At 51.2% G+C, this 14,884-nt stretch overlaps 6 protein-coding genes across 6 annotated transcripts; 4 read left to right on the top strand and 2 right to left on the bottom strand.

The window, feature by feature from the left end:
* Nucleotides 1-343: 343 nt before the first annotated feature.
* On the bottom strand, nt 344-1,534 carry EKO05_0008012 (uncharacterized protein; the record flags this gene model as incomplete). The annotated part of the gene is made up of 3 exons (XM_038941483.2): nt 344-489; nt 546-688; nt 738-1,534. The coding sequence occupies 3 exons, from the start codon at nt 1,532-1,534 to the stop codon at nt 344-346; spliced, it is 1,086 nt and encodes a 361-aa protein (XP_038796484.2).
* A 473-nt stretch (nt 1,535-2,007) lies between these two features.
* Nucleotides 2,008-2,794, bottom strand: EKO05_0008011 (uncharacterized protein; the record flags this gene model as incomplete). Its single annotated transcript, XM_038941298.1, has 3 exons — nt 2,008-2,213; nt 2,261-2,418; nt 2,472-2,794. The coding sequence occupies 3 exons, from the start codon at nt 2,792-2,794 to the stop codon at nt 2,008-2,010; spliced, it is 687 nt and encodes a 228-aa protein (XP_038796483.1).
* A 2,099-nt stretch (nt 2,795-4,893) lies between these two features.
* On the top strand, nt 4,894-5,240 carry EKO05_0008010 (uncharacterized protein; the record flags this gene model as incomplete). The annotated part of the gene is made up of 2 exons (XM_038941468.1): nt 4,894-5,042; nt 5,102-5,240. The coding sequence occupies 2 exons, from the start codon at nt 4,894-4,896 to the stop codon at nt 5,238-5,240; spliced, it is 288 nt and encodes a 95-aa protein (XP_038796482.1).
* A 2,905-nt stretch (nt 5,241-8,145) lies between these two features.
* On the top strand, nt 8,146-8,304 carry EKO05_0008009 (uncharacterized protein; the record flags this gene model as incomplete). The annotated part of the gene is made up of 1 exon (XM_059637181.1): nt 8,146-8,304. One exon carries the CDS (start codon nt 8,146-8,148, stop codon nt 8,302-8,304), a length of 159 nt encoding a protein of 52 aa, XP_059493164.1.
* A 240-nt stretch (nt 8,305-8,544) lies between these two features.
* Nucleotides 8,545-8,907, top strand: EKO05_0008008 (uncharacterized protein; the record flags this gene model as incomplete). The annotated part of the gene is made up of 1 exon (XM_038946426.1): nt 8,545-8,907. The coding sequence occupies one exon, from the start codon at nt 8,545-8,547 to the stop codon at nt 8,905-8,907; it is 363 nt and encodes a 120-aa protein (XP_038796481.1).
* Nucleotides 8,908-13,327: 4,420 nt separating this feature from the next.
* EKO05_0008007 (uncharacterized protein) lies at nt 13,328-14,828 on the top strand (the record flags this gene model as incomplete). The annotated part of the gene is made up of 4 exons (XM_038941436.1): nt 13,328-13,417; nt 13,468-13,535; nt 13,590-13,950; nt 14,007-14,828. The coding sequence occupies 4 exons, from the start codon at nt 13,328-13,330 to the stop codon at nt 14,826-14,828; spliced, it is 1,341 nt and encodes a 446-aa protein (XP_038796480.1).
* Between the last annotated feature and the right edge of the window lie 56 nt (nt 14,829-14,884).

Below are 14,884 nucleotides of genomic sequence, written 5' to 3'. Positions count from 1 at the left end.
GGCTTTTCTTCTTTGTGCACTCGCTCATCCGCCATTCCTGCCGTTGAGACCGAATTGGTGAGGGACCGTCCTAGATCGTGATGACATCACCTGTTTCAGATCGCTCTCACCGAGGCGCGATGAGCCCCTTAAGCTCACCATCGCAGCCAAGACAGCTCTGAAGGTTGGCGTACTGCACCATGCAATGTGAAGGAGGTCAAGGTTGCTGGTATCAGATGTCGTGGACGTTGAAAAGTGGTGGAGAAGATTGAGAAGCCATCCGATCGCGCTCGGACCCCACCTTCTCCAGACTTCCAAGTTCCTCCTGGTCGTGACAGCAGTCCGATTTCCAGTCGATATAATATCATCCCATAAAACATCCATCCTGATACTTTCCTGGGTATAGCTCCTCGGGAAAGAGAACAACGTACAGGTTCTTCACCTTTTTGGTACCCAGATGACCGCCATCGAAGGAAGTCTTAACCAGCAGCTCCCAATCTGCATGCTTCTCTACTTGTTGTCAGCCGCCGGACCTACACTACTGGATGGGTGCAGACAATTCTTACCCCAGTATACAGGCTGACAGTTTCGGTAATCTCTGCCACTACAGTTCTGGAGTCCGTGCATGATTGGACGCTGGTGGGAAAGACACCAGCCAAAGTGATGGTCGCGGAAGCACTTGACATCGAACGTTGGGCGACCGCAAGCGCTGCAGAGTGGTTAGTCAGGAGTCAACGCAAGGGCGAAAAGCGACCTACCAAGTGCGGTTGTCTCCCCGACTCTTCTTCTGTGATGACGCAGCAATCTTCTCCAAGACGAATGGCAGAAAGGTTGCGTTCTCGCTGCTTCCTGTGTTGACTGGAGCGAATCCCGTTTGGGACGGCTGCTGTTGGTGCACGTACGGGGAGGTTGGGAACGCTGGTGCACGAAGATGAGACGAAGGCGCCGGCGCAGTAATGATAGGAAGCGGAGCGTGGGGATGGCGACGATGCTCAGTGAATCCGGGCATGGTAGAGCTGTGACCGTGGTTAGATGCAGGTGCTGGCGAGAGCGTGCTGCGAAGAGGTGGACATTGCGATGCGGCTTTGGGTCTGCCCGAATGTGGGAGGGCGCTCTCTGCGGCATTGAGCCGACGCTCGAGACTGTCGATATGGAGGGCCATCTCAACTCTGTATTTTGCAAAGTTGCCGCGCAGCGCATCGAGCTCCTGAACAAGCTGGCGCGTATCCATCGTTGTTGTTGGTAGGTTCTGTGGGAAGGAGCCTGCGAGTAATTGGACTTGAGTCGGAGAGTGTCTGCGGCGGAGAGGAAGAGGTAGAGTGGGGGTTGATCTACATATGTGAGTGTGCCCAAACTCCTGTGCTGGGATGAAGCGGCCTCGCTCAATCTCGCTTAGCGCCTCAAGACTTGCGATAGATTCGTCAGAAGGCATCAAGAGGGCCACTTCACAATGGCAATGATCATTGACGTTGCTGAATAGCCGGAAGGGTGGTCTTTTTGAGTCGAGATGATTGCTCAGACGGGCACATCTGTCGGGAGCAAGGTCAAGCCGCATTACAAACCGCAATCGCTTGCCATCGAGCACATACGGGGATCCACCAGATTGGATGCCGAGTTTACTACTCGATTCCAAATTTTGGGTATGCGCCGGGCTACGGCAGCATGCCAGGATGGGAGTCTTTGAAATTGTGCGGCTCAGATTTACGCTCAAGCCATCGAATATTTTTTGCTTGACTCGAATTGGTCATCGAAGGTTGCAAGCTCCTGTAGGGTCATTCAAGATTTGAGCTTGCAGACGCTAGATGCTGAAGGAATTCACACTCAGATCTCAAGTTCTTCGCATGGGAGGATCCGTAAATGAATTTCGAGTCAATTTATGCTATCCTAGCTATGGCTCACACGTAACTACCTGCGACACTAAGAGCCGTTGAGTGCCTCTGACGGTTTCTTCAGACCAGTTTTTCTTGCTGAAAGTATACTCGTCGTCCACCTTACTACCTCACCGAAACCAAAAGTTTTGCTGTATACTCAACGCTTCCTGAACATCGTGTAAGAAAAGTTGTCATGCAAGTAACGAGCCTGTGGGGGGTGGATTGGTGGACCAGTGCGCTGCGAGATTGGGTGGATTTGAGGGTACAGAAGTCGATCAAGGACATCAGTCGGCAAATCCTTGCGGCCAATCTTGCCGTCTCGGAAGGCGCAAGCTACAATCTCTTCCCAGTTACTGCTGGGTTCTGCCAACCAGTCAGCCACAGTTGTTTAGTTCTATTGCGGGACTTACCCCAGTAGAGTGGCGAGCAGTCACCGCGTGCTTCTAACCTTACCGAGCAAGAAGTGTACGTGCGGGTGATGATGCGGTTGTGGGTGCGACACCAAGCGATGTGGCCTTCTCGGAAGCATGTCTGATCGAAGGCGTATCGGTTGCAGCCTAGAGTTGAACTGGGACGAATGGTCAGTGGTTACATCATCGTAATTGGAGTGTAGCAAATTACCATTGCCTTAGGGTGCCTTGGTAGCGGAAGTGGTTCTGCATGATCGCCAAGCTCTTGAGGGCTACAGGCAGCTGTATCACGTTTTCAATTTCGGTCGTGTACACGTCTGAGGCGGGCGGAGGCGGCGGAATGCCGGTAACCATGGAGCGTAATTGTGTATTCTCGGTCTCAAGAGAGGAGATACGTCCACTGAGAACCTGAACTTGGGACCTGAGAGCGACGTTTTCGACGTGCAGTGCATCGGCTCGCTGCCGGACACTGTCAAACGAGTGTTGCAATGTTCCGAAGTTATCGAAAGGATGAACATGAATGTAAGGGAACATTCTGATCGATATAACGGTGGAGCTGTAATTAAATGTCGGGAGGACTGAGAGGTAGAAAGGATGGTGGTGGTGGTAGTAGGGGGAAAATGTGACACACGGAGCCTGATATACAGAGCAGGCGCTGCAAACACCGCTAAGGCTTTTTTCACTGATGAATTTAGGCGTGCACGTCCTAAGCTGCGTCGGGATTGCATTTATGAGAGATTCGCTGTTAATACCGCTCGCGCATAGCACGTGCAAATGGTCAAGTGAAAGGATTTCATTAAATTGATTATAATTATTATGGAAGCTATGGATAGGCCGTAACCTATTCCTAGAGATCACTGAGCCAAGGCTAGTCAAATTTTCGCTCATACGGGTATCTCAAATTTGGGAGATCCGCTGACCTCAATAGAAAATGCCACACTCGAAGCGTAGTAGCTCGCAAACATTGTCGATCATTTGTCATCTGTAAATGGTCCATCCGTGAGAACTAGTCAGGATATCCAGTATACGGATCAAAGAACAAGACTTAATATACGGGCGTACATCGTGAAGGACATGGTGAAGGAAGCTATACTGCATCCTCGGCATGTCGACTTCACCCTTGATGCTCGTTTCTGAGCAAGAACGGATGTGCTCTTCTAGGTCCCGCAGGTTGAGTGCCATGCGAAACTTTGCCTTATGTACCGAAGCTTCGTGCTGGCCGAGTCAAGCCGTGATGTTACCCTTGGTATTTTGAGGAGCGAGTTTTTGAATCTTGTCGTCGATGACTTGGTAGTGTTCGTTGGAACGGCGGACCGAAACTTGGAGACGGGCAGGAACGCGTGGGATAAGCGCAGGAAGCAACACATCCAGCGGTAGGAGAGGGTTGGTAGGCGATGCCATTGTTGCTGGTTGTGAGCGTAAGCTTGGGTAGTACGTAGTGGTATTGAAGAAGTGGTGGAACGTATAGACAGTGATCTGCAAAGGACTGTGACGAAAGTACCAAGTTCGAGTAGGAACGTGAAAGTAGCTAGGAGTAGCTCTATTCAAACGGGTATAGTACTTTTGCCTCTTTCGATGTCACCGTTTCTTTGAGCACAGGTGATGGGCTGCCAGCTGCTCCCGAACATGCACCGGGCAGCGAGCTAACTCATAATCCAAGCGCTGCTGCCTGCAAGTATAAAGAAGCCTCTTCGCCCCCTCAAAGCTTCTCCGTCTTCTTTGCGGCTCCCTTAGACGGTGGAACCGGTAAAATAGCTATCTTTTCTTGCTGCCGAGCTTGCTCGTGACCAGTTTAGCATCCGTGCTAAGCACAGAATTAAATACCCTGTATGCTTCCATGTGTTCATGCGCTCTCTCACTACACAGTAGAATAGGAGTGTCTACATAAACGGGAGTATCATTTTCTTCTCTGCTTATTTTGGTGACGCTGAAATTTGCAGTCCATTCATGACGATCCTTTGTGTTTCCCCAATCCCAAAGGCAATATATTTACTGCAACTTGTCGAAGAGATTCTGCTGTTGCTTGGTATGTGGCAAGTGCAGGATGATTGAAGAACTCATGATGAGGGCAAATGGTCGAGACCAAAGCTTGAACGAACGTTCTGCAGAGCTCCAACTCAGTACAGACGCTGAAAAACGTGCGACCGCGTCTTCTCACGTCGAAGCATCTCGTCAATGTGGCCCTTTCAAAATATGCTCGAAGAGTTGTGCGAGACTTGGGATGAAGCATATTATGCGATTGCGCCACGGTTTTTCCTGATTGAACTTAAGCATCTGGGACCTAGCAGTCAAGATCAAGCAAAGTTGCTCTATAAGCTCCAGCGCAAACGTCAGGGGTGAAATTACTTAGTCTGGTGGAGTGATGTGCTCTTGGTGCGTCCTCTTATATCAATGTTTTATTTTACTCCGTGACCTTTCGTTTCTGGAAACGTTCATTTATAATAGTCAATTTGACCCTTCTGTGGCGATGTCTTCATGCTGTCGTTCTCGCGGTCTCAATTCTCTCCAGCCAGACTCCCGCTCACCTTGATCAAGATTTGGTGCGAGGTCTGCTCGTTGAAATCAACCCAGATTCATACTTTTACCCTTTTCACACACAAATTAAATCATAAAAACCCAAATACACACCCAAAATGTCCACCAAAAATGTCAAAATCTTCAACTTCTGCAAAGCTATCTGGGCTGTGCCCGTCGAACGGACTGAGCTCGCCAAAGGTGAGAAGAAGAGACTCGCTGTAGTCTTAAGGTGGGGTCAAGAGGGTGCCGAAAAGGCTATTGAGCTGTGTGTATCCGCTTGTTCCCATGTGGGATGCGCCGCTGATCATAACAATCTCCTTGTAGGCGCCTGAATGTTCTCCGCCACTGGCCCTTCCTCCGTCCCGGTATGCTTGTCGGAACCTTCGCTACTATCGCTGCCATCGCTGCTACCAGTTCGGCACACGCTCAAGGAGGAGCACATCGAGAAGGTGGCGCAGATTGAGATGGACAAGGGGAGGGGAAAGCATTGAGTGGCGGCCGGAGAGAGCTGTAAGTCGTTTGTCGGTGTTGTCAGCGTCCATTTTTCGCACATCTGGAGAAGGCGCTGAAGTGCTGGCGCCGAAGCCTTCCAGAAGGACGCGCGGCGGCCTACAATGCTGTAATAAGTGACAAGAAAGAATCCCTTCTGATATTTGGGGATAGAAGCAGGTGGCGCGTCAAGAGTCGAGAATATCAGGCCTATCCGTGGCAATTTCTTCGTTGCCAACGAGGCAAGCTGGGAACTCTCTCGACGATCTGCTGCAACGAAGCTTCTTTTTCTGCAAATCTGCGGCGACCACAGTGAATTGAGTGACTGATGATCTCAAAACCATACTCGAGGCTAATCCTACCTGATGCTCCTGTTAAACCAACAAGGCAACAATAAGACGCAGTTGACTAGATGTCTTCGATGTCGTTACATGTTGAACTTCCGGCTTGCACCGTGTCATGCATCAATCAATCAAGAGCATTTTTTAAACAGGTTCACGAAGGCAAGGAAATTCTCTGCATTGTCAGTGGTTTTGGTATTAGTGCTGTTCAAACAGCTCGGCAGCAGAATCATTGGGGCCAGATAAGTCATCTCGGCGAGACAGGCGGCTATGCTTGGTGAATAGAATATATGCAGGCCATGGGCATAGGGGCCAGGTATGGTCCGAATACTCGCAGGCTGCTGGAATCATGAATTTATAACAAATTTAGATAGCTGAGCGGCTGATGACCTTGTACCTGCTCCTGATCGACTGAAAGTGGCTTCCAAAAAGCTTTTTGAAGCGTCTGGGAGGTCCAGTGAATGTGTGCGTCACGTGTGTCTAAGCTTGCTGGTCAAGCCACCAACTCGTGCATAAATTTTGTCCCGAAACCTTGACTAGGAATTAGCCTCTCACATCTTTCCCCGCCACAGTTCAGTTCAACAGCAAGATCTTGCTCCTTGCTGCTCAATCCTATCCTACTATGTCTACCAATCATCCTCCTACCACACCGAAAGCTGAGGTCGCAAACGTATCGGCTTCATATTCAGGTTCAGCTCTAGAAACAGATTACTTAAACTACATGCAGCAATTCAAGGCACATTATCCTATCCAGAGCCTTTGTGGCCACTTCCCGAACGCCTGCAACCTTCAGCACTCTCAAGCCCCGAGTCCGGCCCCACCTCGAAGCTCTCTCGGAAATACATTACACAACACAAGATCTCTGATCATACCTGTATCATCATTTGCCTCCCCGGATACCATTGGCCACGCCACAGGCTCTTCTCACATCGCCCCTGATGGCTCCATTGTCCGCAGTCCGCTGGGTTCAAGATTGGCGTCATACCTGGCAGCTATTGGTGCCCAATTGATCAAAAAGTGGTACATAGTGGTCAAGCAAGTGGTGTAAGGCCATTTGTTTAGCACAATCTTGTCTTTGGGACGCCTTCTGGCCAGGTCTTATCCGGCGGTGCTCTCCCGGTAAAAATGCCGGGCACCAACGTGCCCGTCTTTGCCCACCGGACCCGGACTGTCATCCCTCCGCCTGGAGCAAGTGTGTTTTTGAGACGAAAAGTAACAGTCATTAACTTGTTGCAAACTCCACACCGTCTCGTTATGTTCAGGCCCCTCAGGATGATTCGCAGGCAGTGCGAGAAGAAGGAGATCCTGAACCCTTGTCTGGGTTGACCAACACATGGGTGAAGAGCTGCGCAATCCTCTCCAGATTGACCCTATTGTCACGAGCATAGTCTAAGCAGTCAACTTCGCGATGGACGAAGGACACTGGGGCGACTGGAATGACGTGCTCGCCCTCTTTCTCCGCGCTGTTGCCTGGCACGAACCTCTCACTCACGCCTGGAGAAGCGTGGTTCAACCAGATTACGGAGAATAATCCTACCCAGGTATCGTTCTGCAAAGGATAGAAGCTGAGGTCGTTGCTGATCGGTCTTGTCTAGACATGCAACCTGGGCTTTCAGCACAATGTCAACCAGCATTGGGACCGGCCAGGACACGCAGACCAGGAGGGGTGTGGAAATCGTGAAGATAATGAGAGCAATTGCAAAAGGCAAGAAGGAAGTAGGTCTTGAATTACCGAATCTAGGGCAATGGGCTCATGGAACACTGTCGACAACTTTCACGGATGACGGATGCAAGGTCGTTTTGACCATGGTCTGGTCGACTTTCTAATAACAACCTGAGTAGGGTCTGATATGGCGGTTGCACATATGCTGTGGGGGCTGGTCTCAGGAGAATCTGTTAAATGCGTTCATTGTAACCTAATAGTAGCCTCGAATACGTGTTGTTGTGAGCTGCGCATGGAGTCAGCCTGACAATCTCTTGCCTAATCGCCCCTGCCGCATATGCCAATTCGACTCACCGCGCCTACCCACCCCAGTCATAGCTCCTTCGGCGATTTGATTGCCGACTACCGTAGCGTGCTATTATAGAATTACAAAAGCCCAGTTGCTACCACAGCTTCTCCTTTTCTCAAACCTACCTATATTCTTATTCTTCCAGGTTCGCCTGTCATTTCTCCAGCGGATCTCCGGACAACAAAAAACCTTGATCAGCGAATACTTGACGTCGTCTTGCCGCCTAGATTCCTGAAGGTTGTCGCCACGGAGACCAGGTGGCGGCTTTGCTGCACTTTCGATACAGTAAGTGGGCTTGAGAGCCCCAAATATTTCGGTTTGATCATTGTGTTGACTGAAATTGAGGCAAAGTTGGCCACAGCCTGCATGGTGAGCGCTGGCGACCGCCCCGCTCGTAGCTTATGCTCATGATGAGCCGGGCGGCTGCGATCCTTCTCAGACTGGCTCTTTGATGACACTCCCTGTGCACTCTCCAATTGATGTATGTCGTGTTCAATCTTTGCGATGTGTCTGACTAACCCTTCTGATGTCTAGCGTAGGTTATGGAGTCACCATCATTATGCACGTCTACACATGGTCGTGCAAGCTGATTGTGAAACAAGCCTGCGGGTATATCACTAAGGTGTGTCTTTCACTATTTTCCTATGTTTTTGTGTTCCGATCCATTTCTAATGCTCATCAGTGAAAAGGCTGGGTTTTTTGAGTTGAGGTGAAGGTCAAAGCTATGTAGTGATAAATCTCTTACCCCGTGCAAACTCTTGATTGCTTTCAAGTCCCTTCCTGTGAACTTATCTGCCACTCTAAATCACTTTGTCTCTATCAGAATTCATCATCAAGTCAACTCTATACACAAATCCTTTCGGCGTCCTTCACGCTGTTCACCTACCCCGTTTCCGCCTTCAAACACCGTCGAAAAACTTCAACAATGCCTGCCAGCACCACAGTTTCCGCTTTCGCCCGGTGGGAGGTCGCCATCTTCCTCGCCGCCGCCTTTATCTGGGTCCAAGTTCTGCTCTACGTCTTGCGCATTGTTGCCGACTGGCAACTTGCTCGCGCTGCGCAGCAGCAGCAACGAGAATACCGCGCAGCCCTCGCTGTCGTCGCCCAGCAACAACGCGAGTGGCTGGAGATGATGAACAGTCGTAGCTACGAGACGGCCATCCAGGTGCAAGAACCTGCTGTGGCTGCCAGAAGGGGCGCAGAGCACCGGGCGCAGCTACGCCGCGAGCTGGAGGCTGACCTCGCGAGACTCGAGGAGATGAACGAGCAGGACAAGCTAGAGGAATAGGAACAGACGCTGTTCGTGGAGCGGAGAAGGTTAGGAGGGGCAGTGACAAGGGAGAATACAATAATGGCAATCTCAACTTAAAGGCGTACTTTCAGACCTAAGGGAGGACGTCCTACACAAGCGGAGTAGACGACTGGTTCAAGCGTGGTGGGGCTTAACCTTAAGACGCATGTACGTAGGGGTTAAAGGTTCCGGGTTAGGATGTTCTATAGTCGACAGAGTCAACAACGACGGCGGCGGCTGCGAGCATCAGTTCAGTGAGAGCGTACTTGATAGCCTTTGAGCTCAGAGTTCGAGCTAAAGATAGGGCTGAGGGGTTGTCAGCAGTTCTCTTCTTGTTAGAACTGAGCACAATGGTTCCTTACGCCAGCTTTGAGCTAAATTGAATCCCACACCTAATATCCCTTGTGCTTTGTAAACAATCTGAATGCGTGCTGTTCAACAACGTAACGAAATCTTTGTCAGTACTCTTGGTTAGCAAGCTTTGTCTATTTATGTCTTCTTTAAGTGTGCACTGTGAAACGCAGTTTATATGTCGGTGCGTCTTTTCTCATAACGCCAACAGGCTGCCACGGTGTTGATGGTCTGTCTTCGGACCAGAAGCTCCACTGAGCCACGACACCAACCCGGCATCTGTTACGCACATAATTTGTCCTGGACCTCGAACCTCGTTCCAAAACATGTGCAAATTTCTGTCATGAGGACTGTTCGCACATCCTCGAATCCTCCGGTCTCGATCTGGCTGTGCGAGCCTCCCTTCGACAGGTCCCTCCCACCCTGCCTGCGGAGAAACCGATGGACAGCTCGTGCACATCGCTATTTGTTGTGGATTACTAGAGCAACTCTTTGACAATTTTTGTTGCTGTTTTGGAGCGCACGCCCCCATCGTAGGCACACGGTGCCATAGCAGGCGCCAAGGTTTTTTTTTAGGGGGAGCACAGCGCGGCAGATCACACCGGGTACTGCTGGGACCAGGTCTAGGGGAGACTAAAATTATGCTATCCAGTCCAGGTATCTTGTCAATGCTGCTGGGTTAAGCTGACGTTGATTGCAGACCACTTAATTACCCGTCCCACCACAGCGTTTGTTCTCTTAGACAGCAACTCCTTCCCGCCTTCCCTGACCGCAAATCGCAATAGACACACGAAGTAAACAGAACAAGAATTAGGATACCAATTTAGAAGGGGGTGTTCAGCATCAAGTTGCGTTCTGCCAGACTAGACTAGCTGTAGACAAACTTAGAACAACACTTTAATGCCTCACACTCCGCCCACCTCACGTGAATTGACTGCTGATAACAGCTAGGAGTTAGCACACAAGGATATATATGACAACGTAAGAGGTTGTTAAGGTGCTGAGGCGACAGCATAACGCTAGCTCGTATCTGCCCCTAACATCAGCAGCCATTCGTGTTCCTCGTCCAGCTTCAACAAGACTTCGATGACTGGAGCTGGCGCAAAGGCAAGGCGTCTCTTCTAGGGGAGGAGAGATTAAAATCTCTTTTGCTTAGAAGAAGCCTAGCACCGCTCTGTTGTAGCTTCAACATGGTGGGCCTAACCGAGTGTCTACGATGCCAAGCACTTCGAGGGTCTTGTAGGCTTGAAAGATGATGCCCACAATGGCTTGCGAGTGACCAAGAACTAAGAGACTAGCGCAAGGTGTGTTCTTGCTGCTCTATAACAAGCCTGGGCTGCTCTTTGAAGCACGGCTCCATTCTGCTCTAAGAGCAGCATAATGGCTCAGAGCGAGCTTGCGCCCAGGCATTGTAGAGGAATACCAGCGCATGTTTTAGCGTAAGTTCCCAAACGACTTGGAGGGCGAAAGACAGTATTTCTAAAGTCCGGATTGTCTATTCCCAATGTTGAGATCTTTTCTAGTCTTTCGAGTGATGTTCCGCCGCGAGCAGCCCCTGAGATCGTCTCATCTTGTCTCATCGTCCAATATGTTTGTCCAGATGCGAACGCATGGAGGATCTGCACCAGGCAAGGGGGATTCGCTCTCAAAGTGCAGCTCATCTCTTCTGTGCGAACATCTCGCGCTTGGATCGGCCTTGTTCATCGCTCGCATTTCCATCGCTGTATTTCCTGGAGAACGAAGACGGATTTGCTTTATCTGCCGAAGCAGGTCTCAAGTCCGTTGCTGTTTTTGCTGGTCTGACAGGTACCTTCGAACCGCAACGACCGCCCTTCCGCACCCTTCTTTTCCCTGTAACGACGCTGATCATCTTTGGTAAACGCACCAGGTGGGCTGATGATGGCTCGCTCTCAAGGCCAAATCGTGTGAAGCCGAGCGAGACCAGACACATGTAACGGGAGAATGCTGTCGAAGCTTGGGAGAAACAAGGTGGCCGAGCAGAAGTTTGGGACACTCTAAGGGCGTAAGGGATGGATCTTTTGAGACAACAATGGCGAATGACCGGCTTGCGGCTGTCCTTTGTGCAAGGAGATAACAAAGAGATGTACCACTGTGCCACTTTTGGACGAGCATCAAGGCGCACTGCGAATCAATTCTCGCAAACACAGACTCGACATCGAGGAGAAGCGACTTATAACGCAAAGAAAACCCTTCCGTTATGTAGGCGCCAGGGCATTGAGGCGCCCGTATGGAATCATCTCGGAGATTTGGATTCGTGACAGGAGCAAAATTTCGAAGCTGTCGTGCATCTTGTGCTGCCAAGGTGGGGTCGCCGCTGCTGCGCTTGATATGCTTTGCCAGCCAAGTCAGCGCAAACCGCACAGAAGCTCCAGGGTACACCGAGAGACCAGGAATAATTGCAGTGGTATCTGAAAGAGGCGGTGCCTCTTCTCGAAGGTCGTGCAACGGGCGCGGTGCTCCTGCCGGCTGCTCGGAGGTCCATACCTGACCGTCAAAGAGGGCAATGGTAGCAACAAGCTCAATTGGGACCGTACATGCTCTGGCGGAGCTGAGGATAACTTTTTGGATGCTTCAGGGCAAAGTAGAAGAGCATCTGAAGTCGCGAGCGGTCAGGACGAGGAGGCAAAGGAAGCACGAAGTTCGCCCACGACGGCAACATCACACGGCTGCCGGTGACGCCGAGGACGATTACAATCACCTCACTCGTGAAGGCATAGCGGAGGATGTGGGTAAAGAGGATGTGCTGGCGGCGGTGTGGCGGTGGGGGTGAGACTGCAGCGAGCGGGTAGGTGATGGCTCTTCGGTGTTGAGTTTCGCTGCCAGCCCCGCGGACGACTCCACCGACAGCACCCCTACAGCAACAGCAACACTCGGTTGCAACATACCAGATAAGCTTGAGAGCCTCATGAATAGCTTCTAGAAGTACCTCAAAGTTCTCTGAGCATAGAGGAAGTGTCTACGTGGGCGACCGACAGTCCGGAATGCTCTCAGGAGAAGGCGGGGCTCGTGGTGACAGCTCTCTACACGGCCTCCTCCATCATTCGCGACTGCCTGCTGTGCCAAGAGCGAGAGACATCATGCTCAACGAGACACCAAGCCTCTCCATGCACCTCTTCTCTCCTCGATCATCTGCAGGTCTCAAGAAAATATCCAGCAGGCCGCCGCGACGTCTGCAGCGAGGGAAATGGCAGGGGACCAACACGAGCGCTCACCTTCTGACTCTGGTCTCAACCTGCGCAGAATGGGCAGCTTCTCGGCGCAAACCTTTGTCAGCGCAACATGACAGCGCGAGTATGGCGAATGCTGACTACGGACTGTTCTTTCATTTGCCGTCCACCGTTTTAGCGCACGCGAATAATTAGGTAGCGAAAGGATGCAACGTTACACCTGTAGATCAGGAGCCACACTGACATCGGCAAAGGTAAATTAGGAGATTATAGACAGGCTGCAGGCTGCATTGCTTAGACCACTCCAATCTCGGCGTCCCTTTGTCAAGCTTCCTATGCGACTTTGAGTGCCCAATAGGTAATCGAACCTTGTGCACATTCTCTTGACATGGTATTGGTAGTCGGATGTCAGCGGATGCATTTCCTGATCCGACCCTTACCGTATACGAGCTCCACACCACAAGGTTTGTTCAGCTCAACTCGAAACAGGAAAAACATGACACCATCGGGCGTCGGGACAAAGCCCGCGTGGAGATCAAGGAACCTCGAATAAGCAACGCCGCTGCTGAACGCTGGTGCTCCCCGCAATTCGATCCACAGACAACGCCGAGCTAATATACCCACCGTGGCGCTTACTCCGCGATGGTACTTATGACACGACAAGTTTGTTTCCATCAATGGAGTGCTGGACCAAGTGCCAGTATCTCCACATACGACGGGGGTGCGATGTCCCGCTGATTCCGAAGTGCTTATTTATAAGGCCCGACCAAGCGACCCAAGTACTTGTACCGCAGAACGTTAAATGAGATCAATCAATCAATCAAGTACTTGTAATGTGGACACACTCCGCTTGAACTTGATATCGAGGACCTCCCACCATGCTTTCGATCACCCTTTCGGTTATCGGTCTACTCGCCTCTGCGGCCAGCGCTTCGCTGCAGATCGTTCCTGGGGCCACTTGGACCGCAGTAAGTGCCTACGGTCTTGTCTAGATACAGTCAACTCATGTGGCATACAGACAAACACAGGTCAGCACATTCAAGCTCACGGCGGCGGCATCCTCAAAGATGGGGACAAGTGGTACTGGTATGCTGACTCCGTTCTTACTTGTACTGTGACTACATGCTGATGCATCACCAGGGTTGGTGAAGACAAGACCAATGGCAACTCGTTCATCAACGTCAACTGCTACTCCTCCACCAATCTCGTTGAGTGGAAATATGAAGGGGCTCTGCTCTCACAGACTGCATCAGGCGACACAGGACCAAATCGCGTCATCGAGCGCCCTAAAGTCATCTACAACAAATCAACTAAGAAGTATGTCATGTGGATGCACATCGACAGTGGCGACTACAAAGAAGCGAAGATTGGCGTAGCCACCAGCAACACTGTATGCGGCAAATATACGTACCTGCGCAGTGAGCAACCGTTGGGTCACCAGAGCCGAGACTCTGGTGTTTTCGTAGATGATGATGACAAGGCATACCTATTGACCGAAGATGTGAGTGACCTGCAGGCTTCCCAGATCTTTCCGGGCATAGACTTACGCTTGCATAGCGCCAGAATGGACTTCGCATCAACGCCCTCTCCTCGGATTACCTGACCGTGCAGTCTAACACATATACCTTCGCCGAGAAGTACGAGGCCCCCGCTGTTATCAAAAAAAACGGCGTATATTTCATGTTCGCCTCCCAGCTCACCGGCTGGAACCCAAACGATAATTACTATGCAACCGCGAAATCTCTTGCTGGGCCCTGGTCAGCATGGGCAAAGTTCGCCGACAGCGGCTCCAACACGTACAGCTCCCAAACCACCTTCGTTCTACCCATAGGCGACAATTTCGTGTACATGGGCGATCGGTGGGTCAGCAGCAACCTCATGCGCAGCACGTATGTCTGGCTGCCGCTCACAATCTCCGGCACCACAGCCACGCTCAAGAACTCGGTAAACTGGATCTTGAACCCCAGCACTGGCGCGTCGTCTTCCGGGCCCGCCGAAACCACGTACGAAGGGGAGTCTGCTACTCTCAGCAAGAATGCGCGTGTCATCACGTGCTCGACGTGCTCCGGCGGCAAGGCAGCGGGCTACATCGGTGGGTCTGATGGCGGTACGGTGGTGTTCAGCAATGTCCAGTCGGACGTGGCGGGGAAAACGAGTATCAGAGTCAAGCATCTGAACGGGGATAAGAGCCAGAGGACCGCCGATGTCACTGTAAATGGTAAAACGCAGAGGCTTGCGTTCTTGCCCCATGGAGGAGGTGATCCTGGCAGCAGTGTCTTGAACGTTGATTTGAAGCAAGGCGCAAACCAGATCACATTTGTTGGGGTGAGCGGAAAATACGCCGCGGATGTGGATCGATTGATGGTCCCGAGGTCTTGATTGTGACATGCAAGTACAAGCACCTGTCCCTACAGTTCTGTAGTTGGCTAATTGAA

Source organism: Ascochyta rabiei, chromosome 14 (genome assembly GCF_004011695.2).
Source record: "Ascochyta rabiei chromosome 14, complete sequence".
In the NCBI taxonomy this organism is placed as follows: Eukaryota; Fungi; Ascomycota; class Dothideomycetes; order Pleosporales; family Didymellaceae; genus Ascochyta; species Ascochyta rabiei.
This window is presented reverse-complemented; position numbering and strand designations above follow the sequence as displayed.